The sequence below is a fragment of the Lampetra planeri genome, chromosome 26, assembly GCF_965212315.1.
Source record: "Lampetra planeri chromosome 26, kcLamPlan1.2.h2, whole genome shotgun sequence".
In the NCBI taxonomy this organism is placed as follows: domain Eukaryota; kingdom Metazoa; phylum Chordata; class Hyperoartia; order Petromyzontiformes; family Petromyzontidae; genus Lampetra; species Lampetra planeri.
The window spans coordinates 634418-652398 of record NC_136132.1 but is presented as its reverse complement, the minus strand read 5'-3'; the positions used below and the strand labels follow the sequence as shown (position 1 = coordinate 652398).

The window sequence follows — 17981 nt, the reverse complement described above, 5'->3', positions numbered from 1 at the left end:
ATGTAAATAAATATATAAATGTATATCTATAATGTGTGTAGTGAAGGCCCCTTGGTGCGTCTCGTGTTTATTTGTTCACTTAAACGTATGTGTATATATTCGACGATTAAAGTATTCGGGAATGTACGTAATCATTGTTGTAAATGCGTTTATATTGAGGCTCCGTCTAGATGGAGTGAGAGAGAAAGGAAAATGTGGAGGTAGACCCCATTCCCATTCCAACTAGATCGCCAGCAGTCATGTTTTATCCACTGCTGGATGAAGGCTTCCCCAAGTCAATGCCAAACTCCATCTGTACTCTTAGTTCTTTCGGTAAAGTCACGTAGGTAAAAAATTAAATCAAAATAAAAAAAAATAAAAAACAAAAACAATAAAATCACGACGTTTCGGAGGCAACACAAGCTTCCGTCTTCAGGTGAAACAGTCACAGTAAAATATCTGTATCAAGTGAAGACGGAAGCTTCACACTTTTATTTTTATTAATTTTGATTTCATTTTTTACCTACGTGACTTTACCGAAAGAACTAAGAGTATGAATCCTTGCAGTCAGGAAAGCTTCAAATCTAAAACTCCATCTGCTCAAGAGGCACCACCGTGGTGGACTCTTCACTCCGTCTCGGCGGTAGTCGTCATCTCTGGCGTGATCATCTCTGGTGGGATCATCATCATCATCCTTTGGTTGCCATTCCGTAACCAGCCTCGTCCACGCGATATAATTTCTCCTTAGTGGTGTGGCTCCTGGTTCAAGCCCACCCACCTTTCTTCGCAGTTAAAGATAGTCTCTCAACGAATGTGCGTCTTCTTCTCTGATTCACGTGTCCCTCTTTCTGTCTCTCACGTGCAATTAGCATCGCACCAATGTAGACTTAAAAAAATATTCAAAGTTTGCAATCGGTGCATATTGCCTGCCACATAAGCATGCACTGATGAAGCGCATGAAAATAAACTCTGACAATGTCGCAATATATAATGGACCCCCCCTGATAGCAATTCATCTTTACTCCGCTCGATGATGTACACGTTAACAATAAAGACGGAATACATCGTCCGCCCATGTCGGCGCACTGTGTAATGCGTGTACGCTCGTAGTATAAGACATCAAAAATAATAATTATTATTATCGAACGGCCCATGCCAATATGTGCGCACCATCATCTACACACGCCAATCGCCTACATCGCACCGCATATACGCATCGCCACAAGTGTGCGTTAAAGTCACGAGCTTGAACTCAAGAATGCCGTCGCTGCATTTAACGTGTCAATTGTTAACAAGCGTGAGTTATTTGTCCGTGACTTCAACAGACCTGCCAGGAAGAGGTCTCTCCTCCACGCGAACCTTTCCTTTTATTGGGCGGAAGCCGCTTTAATTGCGCATTCATTTGTCCAGCAACAGAGGGAGAAAAGGTGGCCGTGCCATTCTCCAAGAGCGCTAATAGCCGTTGGGTATTGCGTGCATAGCGCCGCTCGGTCGCATTGTGCGGTGAGATTTGTTTTGACATGTTTGTGACTGCGTGTTACTCACACCCCTACGAGCACCGCCGCCCATAAAGACCCCTCTCTTGCCCCTCTATAACTTTGTCTCCGCGTCCTGAGCCTACACAGCTATAGGGGCACGCGTCAAGGACGATGTTGTTTCTACAATGTGGGCCAAATTCCCTGAGCCGTGCCGGGAGCGAATTCATTTGCCGCCTCAACTCGAGGATGGACCCCACGGGGTCGCCGAGCGCGCGTTTACGGCGACAATAGCAGCAGCAGCGGCAGCAGCCTCGTGCGTGGAGACGTCGAGTGTCGAGTGTAGAAGAACTTGGGACATGCATCTCGATGGCACGACGACCCCCGTCCCCGCCTTCGTGTCAAGTTAAACGGAGACGTAAACCCGAGATAATCTTGCATCACCTTGGTGGAGTGTCACGGCGTGCGTGCTTACACGCATGCGGCACTCACACACACTCACTCACACCAACACACACTCACACAAAGATAACAAAGATCCCCCATATAGCCTTAACAGACTGTAGGGGCAAGTGCTGTTAGCGAGCACCTATGAAGGCCGGAACGGTACACGAGGGGGTGGGTGGCCAGCGCCACGCCCGACCGCCGTTGTCTCCCTAGCGGCGATGTTTACACACCGCACCAGGTACTCATTTGAGGCTGAAGCCGACCTAGGGGAGGCCCAGGACCGGTTCAGATAATCGTTACTGGGAATCGAAACCGGGTCGCCAGGTTTGTAGTGCAGCGCGCTGACTGCTACACCACCCACACACACTCACACACACACTCGCACACTCACACACCCACACACCCCGTGACGCCAGGGAGCGGTGGCGTAGCGGTTAGCGCACTGAGATACGAACCAGGAGAATCCCACTTCGATTTTCCGCTCACGAGCAATGTCAGTGACGAACATCCGAACCGGTCCTGGGCCTCCCCGAGGTCGACGCAGCCTCTAAAAGGAGTGTCTGGCGCGCCGTGGCTCAACACCAGCACGGGGTCGACAACGCGGCCGGCCGTGCTGCTGGCCACCCTCACCCAGCGTGTGCCGGCCGGCCTTGGTCGGTGCTACTCACGAAGAGCACTTGCCCCAACAGGCTTTGAATTCTATACGGGGGATCTGTGTCTTTTGCATGCGGCACAGAGTGCGGTGATTGGTCCCACGCGCGATGGTGCTGTGGACGTTGTATGTCCGTATGTATATATATGCGCGGAAACGGAATTACACCCATGGGACAGAATCATACAAATTTAACGCGAGCATTTTTGGGAGAGACTTTTATATAGTTTCTAAAAGTTCTCACGAGACGGGTTAATCCCAATAGTTGGAGATGTCGTTATATATTTATATTTATTTTATCCATTTCATCGGCGTGGCTAAAATCACTGCATTGGCCTTGTAATTCCGTTACCGCGGAATCGCCCACATTTGTACGTGCACCCGATGACTGAATGTAATATTGGAAACCCAATATGTGGAGCCAATTTCTCCATCTATTCACCGCACACGAGTAATAGAAAAAAATCCCGCAAACATTTTGTATTGGCACAGTAAAACTATTTATTTACAAGATAACAACATCGCAAAGATCTACAATATATGGCTATATATATGTGTGTGTTCACGCATATACAAAGGAAACGAAGTTGATGCTGCATGTACTATTTGTCCATTGAACATAATATAGTTTATCAAAGTGATGATTGTGCCACGAAAACAATTATTCAATAAATTAGTCTCTGATTCATATAGTTAGAAATGCAATGTTATATCTGTAGCGAAAAAAAAAATAGCATTGTTTGGTTGGTTTTAACTCTACATGATAAAAGTTTTATAAATAATAAATTAGGTGGTAACATTTTAGTTTATAGCGCAAAGTTCGGTGGAAAAGAATGCAAGGTAATAATTGTTGTTGATGTTGTTGTTTCCATACAGTCCGCTACGTCGCTAGATATTGCAATAGAACAACACCGGTGCATTTCCAAGATGCAATTATCGACCCCTTTTTTCATAATCTATTGATATTATTCATTAGTAATATTATTCTCAATAAAAGTACACGTGCGGTTGTATATTGTATACGCGATAGCGAAAAGCTAACTTAGCCAAGTACATTGTTGACCAAATCCATGATGAGTAGTTGTTTGTTTACATTTCCGATTGCGGGGGGGGGGGGTTACTGGGTGGGGTGTGGGGGGTGTGGAGGAATCCGATTAAAACGCTGCTCAAGGAATATTTGTTAACGCGGCGAAGCCACATCCACGTGTGCCTGTGAATGCACAAAGTAAATACGCGGCATCTCACACCGCTGTTGCCTTTGTTGTTGTTGTAGTTGTAGTCACCTCTCTCTCTCAGCCGCTTTTCTCGAGGCAATGTCGAGGACGGTCAGCGATGGTGGGCGGACTTGGTTCTCCAGCACCCAGAGACCACATCCACGTTCGTTTCGAGGTCTCTTAATTAATTGCCCATTGACCCCCCCCCCCACCCCGCTTCGTTCCTCGGCCTGCACGTGCGCGCTATGGACATCAGAGTCGGAAACTGCTTCTCCCATCCCGTCGCTTTGCCCTCTCCAGCCCGGGGCATTATTGAGCCAGTTTCAACTTCACGGCGAAGCATCAGCCCGCTCGTGTCCCCACCCAAAACAATTACCAGGGTGTTGCAAGTCTGTCTTAGAAAAAATCTCATCTGCGCCTTGGTGTTCTTTACGTTGCGGTGGTAACCTCCACATTACTGTGGCCGGGGGCCCAATGTCTCCTCAATGGACGCGTGCACACAAGACCACGAATGTATTGTTGCTGACTTTTCATTCCAGCGGTGGCATCTCGGCGGGCCGCGGGCTCGCCCAAAAGTAGCGGACAGATCACGGGGCTCACGTCAGTCAATCGACCCTTGGTCAGGATTCGAATTCGGGTTGGGGGAGACGGGGACTAATAATGAGTTGTGCCAACTCGCGCTCTCTCTCTCTTACGTTTACGCACAATTATATAACGTATACGCACGTGTCGCATTAAAATAAAAAGATACTACACGCACAGGATCTGTGGCGCGTCGTGGCGCTAGTACTTACTGCAGTCGTACGCGGCGGGGTACGTGCCCGAGCGGTACAGAGTGGCCGATCGGAAGGACATCTGACAGCTGCTGGACGCGCTCACCTGCGCCGCGGCGGCGCTCGCAGCCAGACCCTCCATGAGGCCCAGCCGTGGCGGCGGGTCGAACATGTCACGCGAGCCGAAATGCTGCTGCTGCTGCTGCTGAGTGACGAAGCTACCAGCACCGCTGGCACCGTGGCCAGAATCTTGTCCCATGTACCAGGACGGGAGCCGCGCGACGCCGCCTTGGTCTTGGGCGCCGTGATGAGACGCCTGGAGCGCGCTCAGGATGCCATCCTGGTGGTGCTGCTGGTGCTGCTGCTGGTGATGATGCTGCTGCTGCTGTTGATGCTGCTGGTGATGCTGGCTGGAGCTGAGGTTGAGCGCGCCCAGGTGCGGCACGGTGGACGTGATGGCGTGGTCGGGCGACGGCGACGTGTCCTCGTGCAGCGACACAGACGCCGAGGAGGGCCCCTGCTCGGCCCGCTCCCCAGCGGCGTATTGCAGGCTCATGGTCTGCAGGCTGCAGTGGTAGGGCTGCCCTCCTCCCCCTACCCCTCCCGCTCCGCCGCCTGCCTCGGCGCCCTGTCCGCACGGGCTGTACACGGACGCCTGCTGGGGCTGCGCGTAGTGCAGAGACATGAGCGGCAGCATGAGCGGCCTGGGAGGAGACACGAGAGCGTGTCCCAGCTCACTGCCGTTGATGCCGTGCAGGCCGCCCGCGCGCAGCATGGCCGTGCTGGGCGGGCTGTCCACCACGCCGAAGCCGCCAACCACCCCCCCTCCACCACCACCACCGCCGCCTGCTCCCCCCGAGCCTCCCCCGACTCCGTGCGCCGACGAGTCGGTGAGGCCGCTCTCCATGGACCCCGAGCGGTTGGAGGCGACGCTGCGGGGGCTGTCCTGTGCCACGTTGCTGCTGTCGGGGCTCTCGATTTTGGGCACCACGAGGATGGCCGCGGGGGAGCCGCGCGAGTGAGGAGGAGGAGAGCTCAGGGCGCGACTGCCCTCGCTGCCGCTGCCCTCGGAGCACAGCAGCTGCTGCTGATGCTGATGCTGCTGGCTGCCGTGCTCCTTCTTGGTGGACTCTTCGCCCTGCTCCTTGCCGCCCTGCTGCTGCTGCTGCACATCCTTGTCGCGATGCACGTCCTTCTTCTTGAAGCGCCTCCTGCGCCGCAGGAAGCTGCCGTTCTCGAACATGTTGTACGAGTCCGGGTCCAGCGACCAGTAGCTGCCCTTGCCGGGCTTCTTGTCGTCGCGGGGAACCTTGACGAAGCATTCGTTGAGGCTGAGGTTGTGCCGGATCGAGTTCTGCCAGCCCTGCTTGTTCTCGCGGTAGAACGGGAACTTGTCCATGATGAACTGGTAGATGCCGTTGAGGGTCACCTTCTTGTCGGGCGCGCTCTGGATGGCCATGGTGATGAGAGCGATGTAGCTGTACGGGGGCTTCACCAGGTCCTTGGGCGCCTGGTGCGGGTGCGAGTATGGCCCGTAGTGTCGGGACAGCCCCGCCGAGTAAGGGTCCGCGTTGGCCGCCGAGTACATCCCGACCGGAGCCGCGGGCAGGCCGCCGTAGCCGCCCGCCGAACGGTAGAAGTTCTGCTCGTTCAGGTAGGGAGACATCACTCCCAGCGCGTTCGCGTTCGACACCGGGTAGCGGGCCTGCATCGCAGACATCGCTGGAGGCGCCGCGGTGGAAGTTGGTGGCTTTGCTCCGCGCGCTCTCTCGCTCGCCTCACTGCTCTGTTCTCTCTGTCTCTCTCTCTGCTACAATCACTCCGTCTCGCTGGAGAGCTCAGCTCAGACTGCGCTAGAGAGCTCCTGGACGCACTGCTGCAGAAGCCGGCCACTCGTAGTGGTCGCGGTAACAGCAGCGGCAGCAGCAGCGGCGACAACAGCGAGAGCGAAGCCACCAAGCACAGAGCCACCAAGCACAGAGCCGCCACCACCACCAGCAGCAGCAGCAGCACCAAACTGCGCACGCCGGCCCGCAGTCGCGAACGCTTCGCGTTTGTTGGTGCGCGGCGTCGGTCATTTCACGGGGGGCAGTCCCAGCGGCCCCCCGCGCACGGCCCCCACGCGGCTCCTCCCCGCCCGCTCCGCCCCGGCCAATGCGGCGGCGCGGGCAGCGCCGAGTGCGCACCCCGCACCCCGCCCCGCCGCGAGACGCCCGAGGGGGCGGGCGGGCGGCACCACCGCAGCAGCAGCGGCGTCGTCGTGGGCAGTGACGCGGGGGGCTGACAAACAACGACCACGGCCCCTTCCATTGGCTCGGCGCGCGCGCCGTTCGCTTTTCGGCCGCGCAGAGGCGAGTGCGAGACACGCGGCTTGATGATGACTGCCAACATTCACCCGGCTCAGCGCCTGCTGCTGCTGATGATGATGATGCTGCTGATGATGATGATGCCGCTGCTGCTGATGATGATGATGCCGGTGCTGTGGTCAGAGCGCGCCACCGTTCCGGGTTGCAGGTAGCGATTTCTCTGATTTGGGGGGGGGATAGATTTTTGTTTTATGCCCGCAACATTCTTGTGAATGTTAATCCGCGTGTTAAAAGGATTTCCCGATATTAAAGTCATAACGCATTACTTTTTTACACCAAAAAATATCGTTCATAAATGCGCACTTGAATATTTATAAACGGATTCGAGAGATTTTTGTATTATTATTTTTTATGAATGTTTGCTTAATATTAACATTTTTCCTCTTTTAAAAAGTGTCGGGTGAGGATTTCGTTCTGTCGTTCGTGGTGCGGTGCAATACAACACGCGTACATTTATTCATATTTACATTCAGATTTTTTTATTTGCGTAATAGTACAACTTATACGAATGCAATTTACTAATTCGTAAAAAAAATGTACGCTTAATCAAATGTCATATTATTATTTAAATCCCTCTTCGAAAACATATTGTAGCCTCATATACAGCTTGCAAAGTATACAGTATATACTATTACCGATGTTTGCATATTCATTATATGTGGCCTAAAGGAAATACTATAACACTGTTCTCATCACTACGTACGGGCCATATAGTTGCAAATGTGTAGGATAATATCGTGTGTGTCTGTGCGTGTGTTTTTTTTCGTTTGTTTATTAAACCTCGGTTCGATTCCCGGCCACGGCTAACATCAGTAAGTGACGAGCGAGCCGCAGGTCCACTCGGAACGAGACCGCTGTGTGGTGAAGTATCGTCAAGCCCTCCCAAGAGGGGGCGTGGGGGCTGGCCGCTGTAGACATCACGCCCCCATCGCTTCACGGGCACTTAGGAAGCCGAAGGGCGCACACCTTTAATGGAACCGATGACATTGCCTCAAGACAAACATCCACCCGTATAGCCTTCACAAATTGTTGGGGCAAGTACCGTCTGCGAGGACCTTTGAAGGCCAGAAAGGCACACGAGCGGGTGGGTGGCCAGCACCACGCCCGACACGTATGTACGTTGAACTTCTTTCGCACCGTACGTAGCCAATCGTGCTAATCGGAGGTGCCTCTACTCACGCTCTCGCACGCATAGGCACCGTGCGATAGCCCTTCTGGCAAATCCACTGCCGGATAAGGGCCCTCTACCCACGCATTGCGTAGTTCGTGCAGGTTATTTTGTACGTCACCATGACTGGTCAGTGGCGAGTTGGTGAAGCGCGTGAGTTTATCACACCACTTGAAATATACTAAGACACCCCATATCGTCTGAACAGACTGTTGGGGCAAGTGTTGTTAGCGAGCACTTATGAAGGCCAGAGCGGCACACGCCAGCACTACGCACTGCCGCCTTTGTCTCCCCAGTGGCGATGTTTACACACTGCACCAGGTGCTCATTTGAGGCTGAGCAGACCTAAGGGAGGCCCAGGACCGGTTCAGATAATTGTCACTGGTGTCGGCCGTGAGCAGGAATCGAGCTCGGGTCACCGTTCGTAGCGCAGCGCGCTAACCGCTACACTACCGCCCCCCGCCCCCCCATAACATTTAAACGCCACCACTCACATACATACACACTTACGCGTACAATGAGACAGACGCTAACAACACCAGTATATGTAGGGGCTCAATAGTATCTACAGGAAACGGTAGGGGGTGGATTTTTTCCCTCCGATTTTTCGCTTACAGATGTATCCGGTAGTATAGCAGCTTTGCTTTCCTGAGTTCCAGACTGGGGCCATGTAAGTATGTCTGCTACACTTCTTTCGCGCCGTGCGTTGCCAATCGTGCTAATCGGGGGCGCGGGGTAAGGACAATAAACCACACACGAAAAGCAGCTCTAAAGAAGTTAGTTATCAATCTGTATGATTTTAAAAGTGCATATCTCTAGGACAGCCCCCCCCCCATCCAAACAACCAGCCCCTCCCTGTCACCGTCAGCCCCCCCTCCCCAACCTCTCCAAACGTCGTTACATTCACGAGCATCCCAGGCGAGAGATCGTCGTTCCTGAGACGAAGAGAGTGGTGGCGGTGGTGGTGGGGCTGTCATTAGTCACGAACGCCCTCTGTGCTGCACGCACTCGGCACACGGTGAGTGCGTGCGTACAGCGCGTCTCGTACTCGCTGCACGCACGCACGCGGTACACGCAGCACTGGGCTTTGATGCTTGTTTGCTATCACCGTTGTTGAGCACAAGGGCGGACCCAAACAGGCCAGAGCGGCCAGCAACTAACAGCGCTGTCTAAAGCTGTATATCGATAACAGTAATTGAGTTGATTAATTGTGAGCAAGGTTATACGAAGTTGGAGAAGAGCACATTGTATAAGTCGTGTGTGTGTGTATACATACACACTATATATACAGACACACTGACGCTGCGCATAGCTACAGAGCGAAACGCGTTCAGAAATGTGCTGTCTGTCGTATGAATGTTACATGTATATGTACAATAATAAATTGTTACTAAAAACAGTATTACGTAGCTCCCCAATGAAATAGAATAATGTTATTACATTATTAAGCTACTGAAGAAGGTTGGTCGACTGAAACGTCGATATATATTATTTCAGTGATATAAACTGTTTTATGATTGTAGTGTGTGAATATATTGTCGATTTACACAATGATTGGTAATGTTAATATGTACAATCTCGACACGGTTAATTTAGCTTTATTTAAATGTTTAGTATGGTGATGCAGTCATCGGTATTTTGACTTGGAGTATAGATTATACTGGGCAATAAAGTTTACTCAAACGTAAGTTTATAAATCACTTCGGCTTAGATATATACACGCACACAGATACACACATCATACGCCTGTACTGATATCGTAAATATAAGACGAATGTTACATTTGAGAAAGTGTGAACGCACCCTTTAATAAGGGGACACGCACAATTATAGTGTATCACTGCTATGAAGAAGGAACATTTCCCGAAGCGTCGGCGGCTATTACATTCGTAGGATTGTGTTTTTGATTATGAATGTGTTGAGCTTATGTTACCTGTGCGTATTCAACGCAGTGTCACAACAAATGTGTCCATGTCAATATTGGTAACATTTAATACGACGAGGGTTTTGTTGTACCTAGTGATCATATAAACAAATAATATTACGTATAATATACTGCAATTCAGGTGCGCACCAAACGTTAGCCTTGGCATAGTTATGAGCGCACAAATTCCCGAAAGCACAGCGGCTCTTGAAATAAAATAAAATCCCAGCACAATCCGCCTGAAAGGTGTGAAACACACAAATTAAAGCACGTTCCGTGCCATGAGCCATGACTCCATAGCTGAGAGGTCTCTCAAGACCTATTGTGGCTTGGTCACGGCCGCCAACGCGACTATCAACAACAACAAAACACTTCCACATTGCCGCTGAACACGGACAGCTGTCGAACAAAAACAAGGCACTGTTGTGAAACGTCGCCACTGTGGATCTCCCCCACACCGCCCCCCGCTTCGTTTGAATGTCGCGATATCAAACTAAGCACAGAGGCTACAAATTCACAATGATCGCTCCACTTGAGGTCACATTTGTTTCTAATAACAGGCCTAATTTACGAATTATAGCGGCACTGCAACTCCTCTTTCATGGATACTTCTCCTGCCGTTACAACTCACTCAGATGCACTGCCATTGTTTCTGTGGTGTGTTCATTGTGTGAGCCGCTGTTGTCGCGAGAATGACACTGTCATAAAAATAATAATACAATTAATTCATTAACAGTAACATAATTATGTCATATGGGTGTCAGTTAGCAATGCTTTATGTCTATTTCAGCAATAATAATAATTTGCACAAATTAGTCAATCTACTGCTGGGGAGCAGAATGCCTCTCCACCCCGGGCCGGAAATGGGGGGGGGGGGGGCGCTATGGTTTGACCATACTTCACCACGTTGGTCATAGCAGGTTCAGATTTCACTCGACCGCTGAGGTTAGCCATCGCCGGCAATCGAACTCAGAACGGCGGGTTTCATTACACCTCCGATTAGCACGGCTGGCTACGTACGGTGCGAAAGAAGTTCAACATACATAGTGCAGAGCGCTAACCACCGCGCCACCGCTCCAGCCACATATATACATAACACATCCTACAGTGTATACCGTGTATAGTGTCATGCATTGTGTGTGTGTGTGTAAAAACACAAAATGAAATGTTAGCTCCGTGTTATTGCTATTTTAAGCAAACATAGTTTATTTATGTAGTAAACCTTAAAAGTTTTATTTGTGTACATATTAGCAGCTATTGCATTTTTTACCACCGAGTAAATGTGTAAGCACAACTATGCGTGGTATATATAAATATCATATATATAATATATATATATAACCCGCACTCCAACTGCTGAACGACTGCTTGTGCGCCGGGCAGGTGCACTGGATATTGAACGTAGCGGTGGGCGCACGGGGTGAATGAAGGGCTTTATTCTGCCAGGTCGAGAAGGCCCTTTGAGAGTGAGCCGCAGCTGTACAGAAACACAAATAGTCGAACACAAACGCACTTACAGTTGCGTCGTCCAACGCAAACGTTTAATATAAAAAACCACCAAGGTTAATTTACAGTCAACGTTTGGCAACACGCAGCGCGACAACCCGACAGCCAGTGTGAGCCTTCTGCCGAGAAACAACATTCCCTCGGATATTGAGAAGTAAACTGAATAACACACTCAGCCGAGGTGCGTGCGTAGATGATGGGTGTGGACGCGACTGGTGGGGAGCGGTGGTGTAGTGGTTAGCGCTTCGCTGCGAGACCACTGCGATCCCAGTTTGATTCCCGCTCACGGCCGAACACCAGTGACGATTAGCTGAACCGGTCCGGGTCTCCCCTAGGTCGACTCAACCTCAAATTACTGCCTGGTGCGATTAGAAACATCGCCACTAGGGAGACAAAGGCGGCCGGGCGTGGTGCTGGCCACCCAAGGCCTCGTGTGCCGTGCCGGCATTCATATGGGCTCGCGAACAGCACTTGCACCTACAGTCTGTTAAGGCCATAGGGGGGATCTTTGTCTTTGTGTGTGACTGGTAGCGGAGCGGTGGCCCGGTGGTTAGCGCACTGCTCATGTCTCTGACGAATATGTGAAGCGGTCCTGGGCCTCCCCTAGGTCGACTCAACCTTCAAATGAGCACCTGGTTCGGTGCGTAAAACATCGCCACTAGAGAGACAAAGGCGGCCGGGCGTGGTGTTGGCCACCCACCCGCTCGTGTGCTGTTCCGGTCTTCATAGGCGCTCGCTAACAGCGCTTGCCACAGCAGTCTGTTGAAGGCGATGTGGGGGGGTACGCGTCTCTGATGACACGGGAGTGTCTGGTTCACTTACACTTGGCTTTAAATTACACTTTATAGCTACAATGACTTCATGTTATCAACAACAGTAGCAAATTACAGTCTTGGTTTATCCACTGCTGGGTGACGATTGATTACAACTCGAGTTATAAAAGTGTGAGGCCTATCAGCATAATTGTTTGCAGCAGCCGTGATCGATCCTCCGCTGGATGAAGCCAACAACTATTATAATAGCTTCAGTGAGACGGCCTCATGCATTTCAGCAGCAGCAGCAGCAGTTGTAGCAGCATTGGGTTATTCACTACTGGATAAAGTCCTATAATAATGAATGTGGCCGTGATTATGTTTACACTCCGAGCTTAATCAACTTTCATCAATCAAGTGTGACGGCTCTTTTTAATGAAATATGCTTCGCTAAATGAAATGTAGTTTTATTTAATTGACAAAAATGTATACTTCTTTTTTAGTCCGTGTAGCGCCACCTCTATTCATTAATGCAAAGTTAGGAGGTGAGGGGAGTTCTGTCAATAATGCATGAGTCAAATTAAATTGTATGAGGTTTTTTTACATAGTTCAAAGTGTTCATAGAATAATTCGCATCTGTTAAGCTGTTACGGTACTTTGTATCTAACCGTAGACGTCCAATAATACTAACCCCGCAATACTACTAACAAGACTACTTACAATAATAGTTACAATACTAGTAACCCCTACCACGCAAGGCTAACACGAGTAGCAACGCGCGGGACTACAGCCAACGCTAAAGTAATGGACGTCTCAGTTATTTATGGACATAACTGCAAACTTAAGCCGTTCTTAATCTGAAAAAAAACTCGATCAATCACTCGGTGTCAGGCTGAACAATTTACGTTCAAGAATTAAAAACAAACAAGATGTACATCATTCCCGAAGGGTCGGAATGCCGTTTTATGAGTTTGGAGGTATTGATGAGATTCCGGGCCATTGTGAGACCCCGCGCGATTGTTGGACTAGCGACGAGTCTGCACACCCATCGTGAGTGGGAAGCATTTTGAGTTTGCTCGTATAATTATCATTATCACAGGAGTATCACTGTGTGTCAAGTAGTATTGTGAGTTGAGTCGTGTTGTGACTTGAGTAGTGCAGTAGTGACGGTTCTGCAGTGGTGTGAGTTCAGTTGTATTGTGAGTTGAGTAGTCATACGAGGTCACAAGGATTGTGTGTTCAGTATTATTATGTGTTCAGTGTTATTGTGTGTTCAATAGCATTGTGTGGTCAATACTCTTGTGTGTTCAGTACTCTTGTGTGTTAAGTATTATTGTGTGTGCATTATTATTCTGTGTTCATTATTGTTGTGTGTTCAGAACTATTGTGTGTGCGGTATTATTATGTGTTCAATAGTAGTGTGTGTTCAATAGTATTGTGTGTTCAATAGTAGTGTGTGTTCAATAGTATTGTGTGTTCAATAGTAGTGTGTGTTCAATAGTATTGTGTGTTCAGTATTATTGTGTGTTCAGTACTACTGTGTGTTCAGTATTATTGAGAGTTGAGTAGTATTATGAGTTCTGTAGTATTATACGTTCAGTAGTATTTCGGTATGACGGTATTGTGTGTTCAAAAGTGTTATATGAGTTATATAGCACTCGAGTTCAGGAGCGCTATGGGTTATTCTATACTCATATTTTGATGACAATAGTATTATGAGTTCAGCAGTTTCATGGTTTTAGAAGTAGTAAAACACTTTAGCATTATAAATTGAATAATACATATTATGAGCTTTGGTATAGTGCAAGTGAGTTTGGTAGTATAATAACATCCGTAACATACAGAAGTAGTGTTGAGTTCAGTAGTATAACTAGTGTTAGGATATTACTCATGACACTACGAAGTTAAGTAGTACTGTATTGAGTTTAGTATTATTGTGCGTTCAGTAATAAGGTGAGCATAGTAGTACTGTATTAATAGTTCAGTCGTGTTGAGTTTAGCATCACTATGAACTTAGTAGATTTATGTGAAATACACGCTGGCAGTGCTTGTGAGCAGTGGAATAAAACCATAGCGAATTGCCGCGATACTCAATCATCTTGCGAAGCCCAGGAGTACAAAGACAAAGATCCCCCATATAACCTTCAACGGACTGTTGGGGCAAGTGCTATCAGCGAGCGGCTATGAAGGCCGGCACGGCACACGACGGGGTGGGTGGCCAACGCCATGCCGAGCCGCCTTTGTCTCCCTAAAGGCGATGTTTTACACACCACATCAGGCTGAGTCGACCTAGGAGAGGCCAGGGCTGGTTTGAATAATCGCTGCCACTGTTCATGGTGGTCGTGAGCGGAACTCGACTTGGGCTCACAAGGGCGCGTCGCGCAGTGCGCTTGGCCGCTACACTACCGCTCCCCCACGCGCGGTACGAGCGTTGCGCTCACTCGGTACTGTCTCCATATGATTTGACTGGCGCGCCCACACATGCAGACAACGATCCCCCATATAGCCTGAACAGACTGTTGGAGCAAGTGCTGTTAGCGAGCAGCACCTATGAAGGCTGGAGCGGCACACGAGGGGGTGGGTGGCCAGCACCACGCCCGGCAGCATTTGTGTCCCTAGTGGCGATCCCCCCCCCCCACACAGACACACAGACAGACACGAACTAGGCAGACACACAGACACACAGACACGAACTAGGCAGACACACAGACACACAGACAGACACGAACTAGGCAGACACACAGACACACAGACAGACACGAACTAGGCAGACACACAGACACACAGACAGACACGAACTAGGCAGACACACAGACACACAGACAGACACGAACTAGGCAGACACACAGACACACAGACAGACACGAACTAGGCAGACACACAGACACACAGACAGACACGAACTAGGCAGACACACAGACACACAGACAGACACGAACTAGGCAGACACACAGACACACAGACAGACACGAACTAGGCAGACACACAGACGCACAGACAGACACGAACTAGGCAGACACACAGACACACAGACACACAGACAGACACGAACTAGGCAGACACTGACCGGTCCCGCACTGGTGCATCTGTCGTAACAAACAGCGATACCCCTTACACCTGCCATTAGCACGGTGCGAAAGAAGTTAAACATACATCACTCGCTTCCTCACTCTGCGAGCAGGGGAGACGCTGGGACACCTGAGTCGACGAGTAACGCGACAGACGCACGCAGCACGTGTGCGTTCAGGTCTTTGTCCATCCACTGCTGGATGCATCATGCCTCACCCCCACACCACGGGGGGTGGGGGGGTGTTTGACCATACTTCACCACGCTGCGAGTTGTTGAATGGTGTGGGTGGTAGTCGTGAGTGCACACAAGACCCGGTTCAGATCATCAGTAGCCTCTACGTATCGGCAGCGGAATCTCGCACTAAATATTCACGTCGAGTCCTGTGCTGGAAACGTGCCGACGAATCATACCAAAGTAAAACGCGTTAATCACTTCATTATAACTGTTTCATTAATCAAGATAAAAGTTAAAACTCAACGTAGAGGGACGTAGAGACGCAAGCCGGAGGATCCAGCACCTGGGACAGAAGGGCTTGGTGGATCGCTCTGAGATTTGTACAACTCCCATAACCCGCTGGGCGGCCAGGATTGTCCGAATATGCTCGGGTAGGCCTGCCGCATTTGTGTTCGTGAACCCGTCTGTGCGGTTTGTAGTGCTCATAGTTTGAGGTTTTGACTTCCTCCAGTTGCTCCTGGGTTCCTCCCACGTGCAAAGCAGAACAATGGCAAGACCCTCCTAGGAAGAGTCTTAGGACGAGACTCAGTGAGGCCATACTGAACACACACGTGCTTTTATTTTGTTGTTATGATTAATGTTTTCACTGGTATGTTTGGACCGGAATGTGTTTCATCGTATTATTATCGTCATTATTTAGAGCCCTTTATGACTACACTGATGGATGAAGGCCTCCTCAAGCTGCTGAGCTCGGGGTTGCTAAAAGGAGCGGTACTGCACCACGAACCCGGCCACGCGAGTACGATTTCCGCTCAACATCAGTGACGGCTGCACTATACCCCGATCGAGAGAGATGCGTGCAACAAGTTGAGTGGCTGCTTTGGGGTCTACCGTGCATGAGTATAATAGTAGCGGGGCCACGTCGCGCTTTCTATTGGCTTAGCGTCACACTCCGCAGGAGGCGAATTACTCGGTTCACCGACGACGGAGATCGCGTGTAAATAGCGAGTGTTTAGCACGAGGCGTAAAGCAATTTAGAACTTCGTGGTGACCCTGGCCTCTGTGAGTGAAATCAAACAAACTTCTGAGCTGCAATAACTGGAGGGGGGAGGTGGTGGCGTGTCACATTTTAAATAATAATAAATAATAATATTAAATAATTGTCGTCTCATTATAGTTTGTGCCCAAGTTCAGCTTTGTAGTCCTGCCACAGAAAGTCACATTCTAATTTGACACCAGTCAGTCCCAGTCGTCTATCTTGTACGTGCTAGATGTATGCACGACTTTCATTGAAAATAACATTGAGTATAAAAGTTTGATGATGAAATAAAAGTCTCCTTTTACGTACGTAGAACTTCTTTCGCGCCGTACATAGCCAACCGTGCTTATCGGAGGTGCGGGGGAACGACAACAAACTAAACACAAAAAGCAGTTGTCAATACATGTGTTTAAATAGGGACCCTTGTTAGACAAACAAAACACACCAGTAAGCAGTGCACCTACCAAAATGTAACAAGGACGTAAATAAACTCACTAATGATATACGTGTAATTATTTGTAAAGTGAAACATGTTAAACAATTCACTCATGTCAACAAGGCAATCACTGGAATGAGGCAGAAGGCGATGGATCAGACGTGTTTACACTCAAACTGCCCACGTGACGCACTCCGCTCGCAGAGTGCGTCGACGCTCGATTGAGTCGACGGCGCGACACGATGCGTCGCGTCCTCTGCAGAGACCCCGCGACGTTGTTCCAGCTCTCGTGCAGCATCGCGAGTGAAGGAGCGCGTTCCAACGTCCGATGATGACGTCCGGGAGACGACGCGCGGTGTTGCGCGGATTGAAGAACGGTATCGAGTAGCTGCCCAATGGAACCCCTTGCACAGACGAGGAGGTATGGCGAGTACCGGTAGTCGACATCCGTTCGCCTCCTGCAGCACTTGAATATCCGCGACATCTGTGGACGATGGTCGGGAAGCGGTGGCGCGACGCTGCGCGACAAACCTGGCGGACTCCGGGCCAACACCGGTGACGATTGTCTGAAGCGGTCCTGGGCCTCGCCGAGGTCGACTCAGCCTCAAATGAGTACCTGGCACGGCGCGTAAACATCAGCGAGGAGGAGACAGAGGCGGGCGGGCGGGCGACCGTGGTGACCACCCACTCCCTCGTGTGCCGTGTCGGCCTTCATAGGTGCTCGCTGACAGCACTTGCCCCGACAATTTGGGACGACAAATTGGGGTCGCGCGCGCGCGGGGATCAACTTCAAAGCGGAGCGATTTTAGAGAACAATCAGCCTCTCAATGTGACGCTAAATCTGTAATTAATTTTAATTGCGCCATTCCCGCAAGCCCGCGGACGGACTTTGTTGATGTCGGCGCCTGCAACCAACGAGACGGCGTTTGTCTCCGCCTTGTCATGCAGCTCGCTCCGCGCACTTTGCGTCGTGATTTTATTGACGCGTCTCATCGTTTGAACGGGT

General features: G+C 50.1%; 1 protein-coding gene across 1 annotated transcript; it reads right to left on the bottom strand.

Annotated features, from left to right (window-relative positions):
* Positions 1 to 3029: 3029 nt before the first annotated feature.
* On the bottom strand, positions 3030 to 6584 carry LOC144727833 (forkhead box C1-A-like). The gene has a single exon (XM_078606992.1). It carries the CDS (start codon positions 6258 to 6260, stop codon positions 4551 to 4553), a length of 1710 nt encoding a protein of 569 aa, XP_078463118.1. The 5' UTR covers positions 6261 to 6584; the 3' UTR covers positions 3030 to 4550.
* Positions 6585 to 17981: the final 11397 nt, after the last annotated feature.